The sequence below is a fragment of the Diaphorina citri genome, unplaced genomic scaffold (genome assembly GCF_000475195.1).
Source record: "Diaphorina citri unplaced genomic scaffold, Diaci psyllid genome assembly version 1.1 scaffold349, whole genome shotgun sequence".
Taxonomy (NCBI): domain Eukaryota; kingdom Metazoa; phylum Arthropoda; class Insecta; order Hemiptera; family Psyllidae; genus Diaphorina; species Diaphorina citri.
Window position 1 is genome coordinate 153,078 of NW_007377784.1, and position 15,499 is coordinate 168,576.

The following is a 15,499-nucleotide window of genomic DNA, read 5'->3' on the forward strand; positions in this document are numbered from 1 at the left end:
TTCACTGCAACAGTTCTCTTCGGATGTACAGTTGGTAGGTACTTGGTAAGTTGCTATAAAACAAATCTGGTTGGGTGACCTATTCCTCACGTAGGTAATTACTACCTGGGACCTATTTCACGAACGACTCTGCACTCCTCACTTTTTCACCAGGTAAACTCCAAATTTTCACTTCACGGTAATTCTGTTGGTCAATATTTTGTGGATCTAGGTATGGAGTAAAAATTAAGAGGAAAGGGAGTGCTGGTCGTTTATGGAATACGACGCGACGTAGCTGTTACTTTAGGGGGTATAGTTTGGAAGGGAGCACATCCTTTATCCATCTTGATAAGCCCATATTCTGGATTTGAGAGCTATGGTATCAGGCTGATGAGGTTCGGTAATAACGAAACAAGTACTATGCCGGCCACTCGCGCTCAGACCGTCTATGGTCTGAAGATTTTTCCGCCACATACGTTCCGATATGAGCGTGGTGTTATCCTTGTTTATTCAAAGAGATTATAAATAACATTATCCACGTTTAAAAATAAAATCAAGTAGGTACAAGGAATAAAAAAAAAGTAGGAATGCAAGAAGATCGTACTCGTATGTAGGTATAAAATCAACAAAATTACCTATGTAGGACAAAGAAGAAGGTTGTGTCCTGTTGTGCCTGAGTTTATTTTATTTATAGTGATTTACGAAATAATTACGAGTTTTTCGATCTTTTCCCAATTTGCTTTGCTTGATCTACTTTTTAATACATTAACCAGCTGCTACTAACATGAGGTTACATCTGTAACGTAAACCAAGACCTACTATAGAACGTATGGTCATGGATTTCAAATCACCAAGACCCGAGACCATGATCACATGAGGAATAAATGAATAATCAGGATTGCTGTCTAGAAGCTGAGAACAAGCCGAGAAAACCAACTCAATATCAACCACGTTCGCCGTTACTTAGCTTTAGTAATCCATCAGCGGCCATCGGGAACTTGTCTATGCCCACAACATCCTCCAGCCTCTGCGCTGACTTATTAAACTTTGGTATCCTTTGTCGTATGAGGCCCATCGCACATTTAGAGCGTAGTCGTCAAAAGTGTAGGTCCCGTATTGTGTTAGGTACTGACGTCATGTATAAGTCAACTCGAGAGAGGTAAAAATATCTGTGCCAAGTTGCTTTCAGGAACTAGCCTCTGCGCTGACTTATTAAACTTTGGTATCCTTTGTCGTATAAAGCCCATCGCACATTTGGAGCGTAGTCGTCAAAAGTCTAGGTCCCGTATTGTGTTAGGTACTGACGTCATGTATAAGTCAACTCGAGAGAGGTAAAAATATCTGTGCCAAGTTGCTTTCAGGAACACGGCCATTGGGAACTTGTCTATGCCCACAACATCGTCTAGCCTCTGCGCTGACTTATTAAACTTTGGTATCCTTTGTGGTATAAGGCCCATAGCACATTTGGAGCGTAGTCGTCAAAAGTGTAGGTCCCGTATTGTGTTAGGTACTGACGTCATATATAAGTCAACTCGAGAGAGGTAAAAATATCTGTGCCAATTTGCTTTCAGGAACAGGCTCCAGGTACGTAAGTACCCGGAACAAGCTGAAACTACATGTCTATTTCTTTTGATGTTTGTGCACACTCCAGTCTCTACTAATGACTTTGAATCAGATTTTTCAATCAGAAATTCAGAACCGATTTGAAGTTCATCGAAGAAGGTTGTGTCCTGTTGTGCCTGAGTTTATTTTATTTATAAGTGATTTACGAAATAATTACGAGTTTTTCGATCTTTTCCCAATTTGCTTTGCTTGATTTACTTTTTACGTGTTTTCTTTTCATTTTCAATAACAAAAGTGTTTCCTAATTTTATTTTATTCACTACCTATTTATTTAATTATCTAAGTACTTTTTCCAATTTTCTCTGAGTGACAAATCAATTTTAGCTACTTCAGCTCACACGTTCACTGCTCATAATTTCATATTTAAGTTTAGGCAGATACAGATATCCGAAGAGTTTTTTGTGAGAACCTAATAAAATATCAGTTCCTATAATAAAAAGTAACAAGTGCAGTGAGAATAATCAAGTATAATCAAGTGATTTAGATTTCTAGTGCTTTGAAAACTTTGTACATTTTTTGTGCTTTCTTGCCATCATCAGGAGTGAAGATCAAATAACGAGGATAATCAACATGCAGGAATACAACACACCCTGTGTTCTCACCAAGGAGCCTTTGCAAGAGCTACTTTTTACGTGTTTTCTTTTCATTTTCAATAAAAAAGTGTTTCCTAATTTTATTTTATTCACTACCTATTTATTTAATTGTCTAAGTACTTTTTCCAATTTTCTCTGAGTGACAAATCAATTTTACCTACTTCAGCTCACTAGCTCACACGTTTACTGCTCATAATTTCATATTTAAGTTTAGGCAGGTACAGATATCCGAAGAGTTTTTTGTGAGAACCTAATAAAATATCAGTTCCTATAATAACAAGTGCAGTGAGAATAATCAAGTATAATCAAGTGATTAAGATTTCTAGTGCTTTGACTTTGTACATTTTTTGTGCTTTCTTGCCATCAGGAGTGAAGATCAAATAACGAGGATAATCAACATGCAGGAATACAACACACCCTGTGTTCTCACCAAGGAGCCTTTGCAAGAGTCGCTTGTTTGTAATATCTAATTTAAATGAAAAGTATAATATAAACGTGCAAACTAGAGATAAAAAGTAAGTAAAAAATGAATTCAGATTGTATGCGTTGCGGAAAAAAAATCAAAATTTCGAATTTCCCGCCAACTTTACACGCTCATGAAGGCTTAAATGATCTAATAACTAACATGGAAAATATGACATATCCACCAATACAGTTATCATTAGGTAAATGATGAAATAACTGACATGGAACATTTGACACATCCACCAATATCTACCTATCGTCATCATTAAATGATTAAATAACTAATATGGAAAATGTGACACATCCACCAATAATTATCAAGTCATCATTAAATAATGAAATAACCAAATAACCAACGTCCTAACATGAAACATTTGACACATCCACCAATACCTATCGTCATCATTAAATGATTAAATAACTAATTATAGAAAATACGACACATCCACCAAGATCTAGTCATCAATAAATGATTAAAAAACTAATATGGAAAATATGAAACATCCACCAAGATCTAGTCATCATTAAATGATTAAATAACTAATAAGGAAAATATGACACATCCACCAAGATATAGTCATCATTAAATGATTAAATAACCAACATGGAAAATATGTCACATCCACCAATACATTATCATTAAGTAAATGATGAAATAACAAACATGGAAAATATGACACATCCACCAATAAATACATTATCATTAAATGGTAAAATAAGTAACATAGAAAATATGACATATAAATCATAAAATAAATAACATGGAAAATATGACACATCCACCAACACAGTTATTATCATTAAATGATGAAATAAGTAACATGGAAAATATGACACATCCACCAATTCAGACATCATTAAGTAGGTAAATGATGAAATAACTAGCATGGAAAATATGACACATCCACCAATACTTACAGTTGGCATTAAATGATGAAGTAACTAACTTGGAAAATATGACATACAACCAATACAGTTATCATTTGGTAAATGATGATTGATGAAATAACCAATATGAAACTTTTGACACATCCACCAAATTTTCCAAGTAAGTAGGTATCTATGGCTTCGACTAACTACAGTTTGTCTTGTAACAATGAATAATAATAATAAAGTATAGGTATAAATCAGCTACCTACTTATTGAATGACCTTTTCTTTAATTTAAAGTTTTCCGTTTCGACCTTTTCTTTTCAGGACTTTCTCACATGCTTTCTTATGTCGGAGCAGGGACTCGGGGAGGAATTTCCGATTGCATAGGGAACACGGAATGAGAGAGGGTAAGGGCTGATACTCCTCATCTGTGAACAAAGAGACAAGCTGTTAAATATCGGTCGAAATCGGGTAATAAAGTATGCCTACCTCTGCTTTTCTTTTAAGGTCTCGGACTTTATCATCATTTCCCACAGCCTTTGTCTGATTGAGTTTCTTAACTTCAAAGATGTTGAGCATTTCTTGAACTCTTCAATACTATTGTGGTTCAGAGGATATTGGAGATGATGACTTGTGATAATGACAATGATATATGAATCAATTTTTAGAAGATCCTCTCCCCGGAAATCAATGTAAGACAGAAGATCTAGTTATAAATAACAGACAAGTCAGAAACAAACATCCTGATTAGGAAGAAAATATGGCCTGATATGGAAGAAAAGTTGCACAACATTTTAAGAGAACAAATCAATTGTTAATCTGTAAACATAGCCAGTATAGATAGCTTGGAGGGTAGTGCATCTTATAAGTGCTAGGTTGCTGGTTCAATTCCCTTCTGGGGCTAATTTTACAATAAACAATTGGGGTTTTGTCTTCTTGAACTCTTCAGTACTATTGTGGTTCAGAGGGTATTGGAGATGATGACTTGTGATAATGACAATGATATATGAATCAATTTTTAGAAGATCCTCTCCCCTTGAACATGGGTGTCTAGTTTGTAACTTGTAGTTAGATGTTTAAAGGTCGACACTCGACAGGGAGAAAACTAAAAAGTGCTTTGTCATAAGTCTGGACGACACGTCTAGTGAATGATTTTCTTGTCGATTAAGAAAAATTCTTTGACTCTTTTCTCGGAAGAAATGTTTATGTACCCATCAGAAAAAAAGTTTTTTAGGAACAGAAGAGGAATAACAATATGAACAGGATTAAGGGATAAGACATAAGTTAGTAAGAAACAGAGCAGACCTTGTATCTAACCTTCGAGAGGGGTGCTAAAGGTTTCTCTTATACCAGAAATCAAAGGAAAGAACCGTTATTCAAATAAAAATATTATTTACCGTATTTTTCATTATCCGATATTAAAATTCCCACAGACCTAAGTCATAAGACTGGACGACACGTCTAGTGAATGATTTTCTTGTCGATTCAGAAAAATTCTTTGACTGTTTTTCTCGGAAGAAATGTTTATGTACCCATCAGAAAAAAGTTTTTAGGAACAGAAGAGGAATAACAATATGAACAGGATTAAGGGATAAGACATAAGTAAGAAACAGAGCAGACCTTGTATCTAACCTTTGAGAGGGGTGCTAAAGGTTTCTCTTATAGCAGAAATCAAAGGAAAGAACCGTTATTCAAATAAAAATATTATTTACCGTATTTTTCATTATCCGATATTAAAATTCCCACAGACCTAAAAATATTGGTGTGATTTTGTTATTTCTTGGAGAGCGGAATCTTCTGTAATGAGATTTTTTGATTTTTTTACTGAGGAATGACAGAGCTCAAACGAACAAAAAATGACCCAGATCTTGAAACTCAGCCCATCAGTTTGACTAAATAATGAATTGATGACACATGAAACAATGTTAGAAAGTCTTGTATCAACAGTGTAGGTAATGCCTAATTTATTGTAAAACGCCGATTAGTGGGTGTGCCAAATTTTCCATTCGACTTCTGTTGGATGTTCTTAAGTAATGTTAGATGTTCTGAAGTAAACTTCCGATAATATTCCATATCAAGAGCCGCATCCGGGAAAGATTTCTCATTTCAATTCCAAAATCAACACTATTAGAGGTACTCATGATGCCTACAATTTAGCTAATAACTACAAATTTACTTTATTGTATTTACAAGAGCTCACAAAAGTTACAATACATCACAGATTTCTCACTTCCTCTCTCGCTTTTAAATAAGAGTGTTTGAGTTCAGCTTTTGTTAAAAAATAAAAAAAAAGTTGTTAAACATTTGTGTTAATAATAGAGCTAATGAAAATAATAGAAATTGAGGTGCCAAAACACCCGTCCTCCCTAGCATATGGTTCAGTAAATGGCATATGATGCAATCTGGACAGGGTACGTACGTGCATGTTGCCATACAGGATACAATGGAGGCATCCTTACAAGCAGAGAGGAAGAAAGCCATATGATACTCCGGTAGTGAGGGAGGCTTGACGGATTTAAAATATTGGTGTGATTTTGTTATTTCTTGGAGAGCGGAATCTTCTGTAATGAGATTTTTTGATTTTTTTACTGAGGAATGACAGAGCTCAAACGAACAAAAAATGACCCAGATCTTGAAACTCAGCCCATCAGTTTGACTAAATAATGAATTGATGACACATGAAACAATGTTAGAAAGTCTTGTATCAACAGTGTAGGTAATGCCTAATTTATTGTAAAACGCCGATTAGTGGGTGTGCCAAATTTTCCATTCGACTTCTGTTGGATGTTCTTAAGTAATGTTAGATGTTCTGAAGTAAACTTCCGATAATATTCCATATCAAGAGCCGCATCCGGGAAAGATTTCTCATTTCAATTCCAAAATCCGGCAGTGGTAACTGGCGTCCCTATTCTAAAACACGTGGCACTGGGTTTATCTATCGCCCTACAGAAGGTGTTTGTATTGTCAATCTCTAAGGACTGCATTTCCTTTCTCGAGAGGAAACGCTCCTCGGAAGGGAAACCATTGAATACGCGATCTGTAGTGGAGACAGCATGAAACTGAGTAAGAATAACAATGGTCCTCGAATTGCCAGATTTGTTGAAAACTAAAGAGATTTGAAGTTCAAATTTTGAAATGCGAGATTATGTGGAGGAAGAGGGAGGATCAACAACATGCAAATGAGGTTTGGTTTGGATGTCAGATTTAGTACCTATTCTTTGATGTTAGTTCGAGATACATGCCAACCATAGACGGTTTTCAACTTTTCCAGGCCTTTTCTTTGTTCTAAGTTCAAATTTTGAAATGCGAGATTATGTGGAGGAAGAGGGAGGATCTCAACATGCAAATGAGGTTTGGTTTGGATGTTAGATTTAGTACCTATTCTTTGATGTTAGTTCGAGATACATGCCAACCATAGACGGTTTTCAACTTTTCCAGGCCTTTTCTTTGTTCTAGGACTCTAGCTATGGTTAGAATTTTAGATTTTTTTTGTTCTATTTTCATCAGTGCTCCAGGCCAAGTTTACAAAATAGGGCAGACATGACGACAGTACTTCAGGAAATATTGTTCTCAATAGGGCAGACATGACGACAGTTCTTCAGGAAATATTGTTCTCTAGGTCTGAATCATTAATCCTTACATCATGTTTGTACATAAAACATTTCTTTCAGACTTAAACTGTTACTCTGTATCATAAGGGGTACCGTGACTACATTGACAGGGACAGATGACATCACATATACCCAGATGTACAGACATACAAAGGAGCACGGCGTACTTATTAAGACTCGTTGAGCGAATTAAGCTTAATCCTTACATCATGTTTGTACATAAAACATTTTTTTCAGACCTAAACTGTTACTCTGTATCATAGGGTACCGTGACTACATTCACAGGGACAGATGACATCACATATACCCAGATGTACAGACATACAAATAAACTGTTACTCTGTATCATAGGGTACCGTGACTACATTCACAGGGACAGATGACATCACATATACCCAGATGTACAGACATACAAAGGAGCACGGCGTACTTATTAAGACTCGTTGAGCGAATTAAGCGCTCGTGAGTTATTAATATCATCGTTCCCCTCACATACAAAACAGCTGTTCCTATTCCCGAAGCATAACAGAGAAACAGACCCCCTTCGTAATACGTTGGATTTTTCAAAGCTCTCCCCCTGTGTCTATTTTGAACCCCTGTGAATATATTCAGTCTTTATCAAAGTGTAAATCATAACAGTACTACGATTTAAACAGGAAAACAGAGGACTAGTTTGTTGGTAATTATTTTTCAAAAGTTCTTTCAGTTTTTAAAAATTCTGATTAGGCGTGGATACACGAGAGTTGCCAGCTGCCAGCTGAGGGTGTCAGGAAGAGGACAGTTTGCTGATAACGGTGACAATACCCCTGGTGAAGATTTCACCAGACTGACGGACTTTGAAGGATCTCGTCTAGAAGGTAAGTGTGATGAAGACCAGATTCATTGCTCTCCGCTTGTAGGTAACTGTGAAGTTCCTTGACAATCCACGATTACACTATAGGCAGCTTAATTCATTCTTAATTCAGGTGTTTTAACAATAGCATACCAGGTCATTTACGCTGTAGGTGTTGGATTAATCACTTGATCACTGGATTAACAATATGATATCTAATACGGAGATATTTTTTTAGCCGCTAGTGTCTCGTACAAAGTAAGGGTTTAGACTCCTAAACAAGGCGTCAATTAGAGACATTCTGAACATATTCGTGTACTGAGTTTGGTATCAAACTGAACTCTGAAACCAGACATCTTAAATCCAAGCATCAAATAAGGGAGCCGGGAGCCGCTCGTGAAAAGGTGAATAGAAAGCAATCAAACGCACCATACTCGTCAAACATCAAGCCAAACCGCATACATAAACAAAACTCTGTTTTCTTCGGCATACCATTTGAGCTTTAATGGCTGAGGGTGTCAGGAAGAGGACAGTTTGCTGATAACGGTGACAATATCCCTGGTGAAGATTTCACCAGACTGACAGACTTTGAAGGATCTCGTCTAGAAGGTAAGTGTGATGAAGACTAGATTCATTGCTCTCCGCTTGTAGGTAACTGTGAAGTTCCTTGACAATCCACGATTACACTATAGGCAGCTTCATTCATTCTTAATTCAGGCGTTTAAACAATGGCATATCAGGTCATTTACGCTGTAGGTGTTGGATTAATCACTTGATCACTGGATTAACAATATGATATCTAATACGGAGATAATTTTTTAGGCGCTAGTGTCTCGTACAAAAGTAAGTAAGGGTTTAGACCCCTAAACAAGGCGTCAATTAGAGACATTCTGAACATATTCGTGTACTGAGTTTGGTATCAAACTGAACTCTGAAACCAGACATCTTAAATCAAAGCATCAAATAAGGGAGCCGGGAGCCGCTCGTGAAAAGGTGAATAGAAAGCAATCAAATGCACCATACTCGTCAAACATCAAGCCAAACCGCATACATAAACAAAACTCTGTTTTCTTCGGCATACCATTTGAGCTTTAATGTGCAAAAATAGAAAGCATTCAAACGCACCATACTCGTCAAACATCAAGCCAAACCGCATACATAAACAAAACTCTGTTTTCTTCGGCATACCATTTGAGCTTTAATGTGCAATGAATTGTAAAATTAGTGAACAAAAACTCCATTTCCAAATGCATTTGTAGGAACTAGAAATCATTGTAACATACCGAATGTAAACTAGATATTATATTAAATGTGTACCTCAATATACCAAATAGGTAATAATGCTACCAGATAGAAGTATGGTCTAGTAACCCGCAAGACCTGATGTGCACCCATTCAAACAAACCACAGGGCATAACCCTCAATAAAACCGTTGAAAATACAAACCACACAGATGTGGTGAAGGTAAATTACGAGGAGAATGCTCAAATATGACCCATCTATTCAAGAAAGAAGAAATCATAGTTTTATCGAAATTCACCAAAAAATTGGTACCAGTGATCCATATTTGTACACACAAATTCATCCATTCACAAGATAATTTTTCTAGCAGACTGTGTTGTTTACAATGTAAACAAACTATCGTTCGAATATTTATCAAAAGAATGTGAATCTAGATACTATCTATCATTGGTACCACTTCCATCCATTTTTCTAGCAGACTGTGTTGTTTACAATGTAAACAAACTATCGTTCGAATATTTATCAAAAGAATGTGAATCTAGATACTATCTATGTAAACAGCTAACAGTTAACGCTAGTCGAATTTCATTAGATATCGATTTTTTCTTCATACTTGAACTAATTTGAACAGGGAAACTCAGAGAATTAAGAAAAAGAAATGGATCTCAAACTCGAACCATGACCTGAAGTTCCATTATTTCAGTAGGAAGGAATCTTCATACTTGAACTAATTTCAGGAACAGGGAAACTCAGAGAATTAAGAAAAAGAAATGGATCTCAAACTCGAACCATGACCTGAAGTTCCATTATTTCAGTAGGAAGGAACAGCAAGTAAACAAGAATTCAGAATTTGTCTGCTGACATTTAACATTAAACTGCATAAAATGATGAATGTTCCTTATTCACGATCCACAAATTAATCATAAGACAAATATTGGTCATCCTGCAGATTGCAAATTCCCATCATGCAGAAGAAATTGCCTTTTGGGAAAAAGATGCGTTTTTGTGTCAGAAAGTTTTGCAACATGCAACTACTTATCTTCAATTATTGCAAATTCCCATCATGCAGAAGAAATTGCCTTTTGGGAAAAAGATGCGTTTTTGTGTCAGAAAGTTTTGCAACATGCAACTACTTATAAAAACTGCACGCATTTGATCTATTGAAATGGAGAAATGTATAATTTGATAAAAGAAAAAGATGTGTTGTCGACCATGGAAAAATCTGAACTAAATGTTCATCTGTTGATTTTGTTTCCATGTAGGTAGATAACTACATGACTAAATAAATATACAACAGTATATTTAGGTAGTGTAACTTTCAATTACGTAACTCAGCAATAAGTTTTTCGCCACTGTACAAATTTGCAGATTTTGTATAATTTCTTGACATCGCGTGACAACCTCTCCTCAATTTCCAATTTGAACAATACCTACGCTATGTTATGACATGTCCTTGATTTTATTTCACGTTTTGTGTTAAGATCCCTGGGGTTTCATACAGTAGGTGCGTGATGGGTTAATAATGTTAATATGACAGTCGATATTAATATCTTCCTTTAACCCATTGACGAATGATTACGACGTCTCCTCTGTTATGAGTACGTCTGAATCCCCGATCAGGTCAATATTTTTCTTTTCACAATAACAATATTTTCCTTTCAGCTATATAGTCTAACTAACCATAAATTTCAATTGAAATTTTGTTATTTCTGAGTGAAACTGAATCAGTATCACTCTTCTCATATCCACCAAACAAACAATGTAACTTACTCTTCCCAGCCCTAGACACAATCAAAGGGTTAAGCCAACATTGTTACTCAAAACAATTTAGCATAATCGTACATGGTAAATTTAGCAACATAGGTACTCTTGTTATTTACATCAATAAATTTTGAGACTGTGTGAAAGAAACAGACTAGAAGTTTGATATTTTAATTAATGACATATTAATTAATATTAATAACATTGTAACAAAACTCTTAAAAAAGGAAAATTTAAATAGGTAAGAACTGAAGAAAAATACGAGTAGATAAAAGATTTTTTAAAAGGAATTTATTGTTGTTTCCTCCTCTTTCCAGAACTGCAATGGGACCCAACATTATCTACGATCGAGCACCAAACATGACTGATGCCAACATCAACACTGATCCCAATGGCTGTCAAGATAGACTAGCCCAAGACAAACTTCCTTTGAACGTTGCCTGCCAGGACCCTAGATTAACCACAGGGTCCCCCGTGTATCATCAACACTTTGAGCGTCTGCCTGCCGAGCAGGAACAGCAGAAATTTCTGCTCAATAACGGAATTCAGCTAGCTGAGTGTCATCCGGATGTAAGACGAAAGCTGAATGAGATGTTTTTCAGAGGAACTGACCTTAGATATATGGCTGATGTGAACACCACTGTAGCGACCTCCTTGGAACAAGATCAAAAAAGAAAAATCGAATAGATAGAAAAAAATTACACCATAAATAACCTTATAATCTGTGGTATTGGGAAAGAAGGCGAAAGGTTAATAAATTAGTCCAATCTGAATCTTTTTATAATAGATAGGTATGAAAATTTTTATGTAAATACGTATATTTGTGTATAATATTTACCCGTCGAGTTTTCAAAGCATGTGTGAGGACTATGCAGGACACTCCCTGTGACAAACACACTTGGATTATCTGTTTCTCCATTCTCTTTGGCTAGAATCTTATAGCTTCTCTTATGAACATTTAGTCCCACATTATCCAAACCTAGCATGTTTGTTCTGCCTCTTCGGATGTTTGCATACACAACAGTATGAAATCTATCACTATACTTCTCACCTATATTAGTCACTCCATTTACCAGGATGCTATCGTCCCTGGAAAATGGGTGGTCCATGGTTATCATTGATACTTTGTAATCAGGCAAGATTTTAACACATCCAAACCTAGCATGTTTGTTCTGCCTCTTCGGATGTTTGCATACACAACAGTATGAAATCTGTCACTATACTTCTCACCTATATTAGTTACTCCATTTACCAGGATGCTATCGTCCCTGGAAAATGGGTGGTCCATGGTTATCATTGATACTTTGTAATCAGGCAAGATTTTAACACCCATGTTTCTCACCAGGTCGGTCAGCTGATCTATTATCTCTTCGTCCAAGACGTCTCCACATATTCCAGTTGGTAGCAGCGTACAATTCACTCTGAGTGCTTTCATAATGCCTCCCAGTTCCAAACATTTCATCTTGTCACCAATGATCAAAGTCTTCTGAGGCGAGTCTCGAAGTTGAAACAATTGTTCAGCAGTAATACCACACTTGTCTGCACCTTTGATATTTTCTTCAACTATTTCAGTTCCTGTTGCTATAATGAGCTTCTTAGCTGTTATGATTTGTGATAGGCCCGAATATTTGGTTACTCTTACTGTGTGTGAATCCAAAATGGTTGCCTTTCCATTATAATATCGAATGCCATGATTGTCTTTAACCCGCTGCAAGTTTTCTTTGGTCAAATTAGCAATTTTCTCTTGTAAAATATCAATTAGATCTTGCCATTTGTTTGGATTTTTATTTGACTTGTGAAACTTTGTATTTATGAACAATTCTTTGTGCATGAAGTATTTGGGCAAGAGTTCCATGTTGAGTTTGGAAGCAGCTCCTATTCCTACACAAAATAGATTGTCAAAAGATCATAGCGTTAGTAGGTAATTAGTAATTACTTATTACTATTAGAGTTGGTACATTGGTACTTGGTCTGATAGTATTCTTCAAAAATCAGTTCTAGCTATGCAGTTTTAATGTTAGCCACCATCAACGATTACAAAGTGAAATTTCCAACCACATCTTTCGTTTACCTCTTATGCTATTATCACGCCTAGCACTCATATTACAGTCACACACAGCCTAAAACTCCTTTCTTCCTCTTGGTCTCGAAAACAACCTGGGGCAATTTGTTGTCAAACTTGAAGCCCATAAGGTTCACGTTTCAGAATTAGCTCTCGTTCACGATAGATGACCAATCAACCATCCAGACACACAATGTCCAACTGTTTTTCAGTGGTGCCTGGACTTATAGTATCCTTGTTCGTAGTCGAAGTGTTTAGTTATTCATTTTAGGCAACCTTTTAAAACTTTTAATAAAATTTCTTATTTGTATATGTCCTGAATAAATTATTAAAAGAGGAAGGAAGTTACTGCCAATATAGCACCAGAGGCTAGTCAACCTTAGCTGAAGATCGATCATCTTGGAAATTTAAGAACACTATATAATGAATTATGGATGTTCAATTAAGCTAGGTATTTGAATTTAATCAACATAAATTAAGCACGTTTCTGCCAGTACTGACAAAGTTAAGAGAATGCCTTATTTCCAAATTGATTGGTATCAGCTCCAAACTTGATATAATTATTTAGCACCTAATTATGAACAAATATTGGCATCAGTGACAGAGAAATTTCCAACAGTGGTTATTAACCAATAAGTCCATAATATATGCTGAAATCTGGTAGATTTCAGAAAAATAGATTGGTACAAAAGTAGAAAACTTAGAGTTGAAAAATAGATTGGTACAAAAAATACCAATAAAAAACTCATAATAGCAAAAAATACCTCTCACCGACTTCAACACACCGGTTTTATCTCAAATCTGATGAATTATTATGGCTACCAATATCAGATTAGCAAATCCTTCTATTGATGAAGAATTAGGAAGATGTTGTGTTGAATGCCCATTAAAATTCGCACATGTCTTTGCAAAAACCTACAAAGAATGTTTCAACCTAGTTATTAGTTTTTTCTATCTCCTCCTCCTTCTACTTTTTTTGCAAAGTTTAACTTGATTTTTTTTTTATTGATAAATTGATATAATTAAGGGATTTGTGCAAATACGTTCAGAATTCGCGAGATCTGTCATTAGAAACTAGTTTCCCCATTCAACACAAGAAGCTGATAGTAATCTCACCTCTATGGTGAACGAATTATACGGTTGAATCGGTGAAACTTTCCCTTGAAAATCCTATTATTTGAGTGAATTGAAAATGGAGAACATTGAAGAGAAGTTGATAGCATTAGTGCAAGTTTTTCGATACCCATATGATACACTGTATTTTTTCTAGCCAAATTTGGTTTTGTTGTTGGGCAATTCTCAAGTTGTTTAATTATTGTTCTGAAAGTTATTGTAGTATACTTGTATTGATTTGTTAAATAGTTAATGTGCTCATCATTATTGTTAATGCATCTATATGTCACTAAAATTTAAGACCCAAGCAAACAAAAAAGGGGGTGTGATTTTTTAAGTAACAACTTTGTCAAATCCTTTTATGTTTTATTGGTCTCATTTTTCCCTTATAGTTCGGAATTTTCTTTATTGTTTGATATATTGTGTCATTGTATTTTGTATTTCTAAGATTTTCTAGGATTTTTTTGTGTTTGTAAATTGTAATTTTTATAGGTGAAAATATTATGCCCACAGGACTTAAATATTTTGGTGGGAGTATGTCGCGATAGCCTACGTGTAAACACGTCCTTACGACGTTTTCTCTTTGGTTGTAGTTATGCGGGAGATTTTGAAATTAAGAAGACGAAAAGAAGAGGAAAGGAAGACGTTTGACGTTCCCAAGACGAAATAAGACGTTCCAAGTTTCCAAGTTGAGCTTTTACATTTTTCCAGATAGACATGTAAATTCTTAAGAAATAAGTTTAAAGTTCCCAAGGGGAGTGTTCCCACACATGTTTATTGTTTTACAAGTACTGAATAAATGTTGGTGATTATAAATTGTACAAGACCAGAATCTGTTTTCGAGTTTTCCTGATCTAGATAAGTATCATAAGGGGAGTGTTTCCCACAAATATCCTAGTTGTATTTTTAGTTGAAATTTGAAACGTTGAAAACGATAGAGATTAGAGAACACAAAACACATTTTGTTTTGAACTGATTCGATCTGCAATGAAACCAAATGTTCGCATTTCTCTCATGTCCGTGAAATATGCACAAGGTACCCTATTCTTCCTCAGTGCAGAACAAGAAGCCTTATTTATAACTTTATAAAAACACTAAGCAAGTCCAATTCGAAGTCCCCCCAACCGCGGGAACACCAATGTAGATTGCATTCGGTCATCTCCCTGTGTAAGAAATCCAATTTCAATATTGCCCGGGAAGTCAAATTTACAATAATTACACAAAGATTACTCTGCGAATTTAATAAAGATTAAAAAGATCTCGACTTCACGTCTAATTAAATTGGAATTTATATGTACCTATTGTAGATATATTAATATGCTGTGAACGGTTTTTGATGCAATGGT

At 35.6% G+C, this 15,499-nt stretch overlaps 2 protein-coding genes across 2 annotated transcripts; one reads left to right on the forward strand and one right to left on the reverse strand.

Moving 5' to 3' along the window:
- Positions 1-8,482: 8,482 nt before the first annotated feature.
- Positions 8,483-11,665, forward strand: LOC103507898. The gene is made up of 2 exons (XM_008472415.2): positions 8,483-8,584; positions 11,296-11,665. Exon 2 carries the CDS (start codon positions 11,303-11,305, stop codon positions 11,663-11,665), a length of 363 nt encoding a protein of 120 aa, XP_008470637.1. The 5' UTR covers positions 8,483-8,584; positions 11,296-11,302.
- Positions 11,666-11,781: 116 nt separating this feature from the next.
- On the reverse strand, positions 11,782-13,093 carry LOC103507899 (thioredoxin reductase 2, mitochondrial-like). The gene is made up of 3 exons (XM_008472416.1): positions 13,050-13,093; positions 12,137-12,859; positions 11,782-11,957 (listed from the first exon to the last, which is right to left on the reverse strand). The coding sequence occupies exons 1-3, from the start codon at positions 13,078-13,080 to the stop codon at positions 11,782-11,784; spliced, it is 930 nt and encodes a 309-aa protein (XP_008470638.1). The 5' UTR covers positions 13,081-13,093.
- Between the last annotated feature and the right edge of the window lie 2,406 nt (positions 13,094-15,499).

Bases quoted from the DNA above. Each gene is read 5' to 3' on its own strand.
- LOC103507898 (XM_008472415.2), top strand. From the start codon at position 11,303: ATGGGACCCAACATTATCTACGATCGAGCACCAAACATGACTGATGCC.
- LOC103507899 (XM_008472416.1), bottom strand. From the start codon at position 13,080: ATGAGTGCTAGGCGTGATAATAGCATAAGAG. The intron at 12,860-13,049 runs GTAAACGAAAGA...TATTTTGTGTAG, and splicing joins GCGTGATAATAGCATAAGAG to GAATAGGAGCTGCTTCCAAA. The intron at 11,958-12,136 runs GTTTGGATGTGT...CAAACATGCTAG, and splicing joins AGGCAGAACAAACATGCTAG to GTTTGGATAATGTGGGACTA.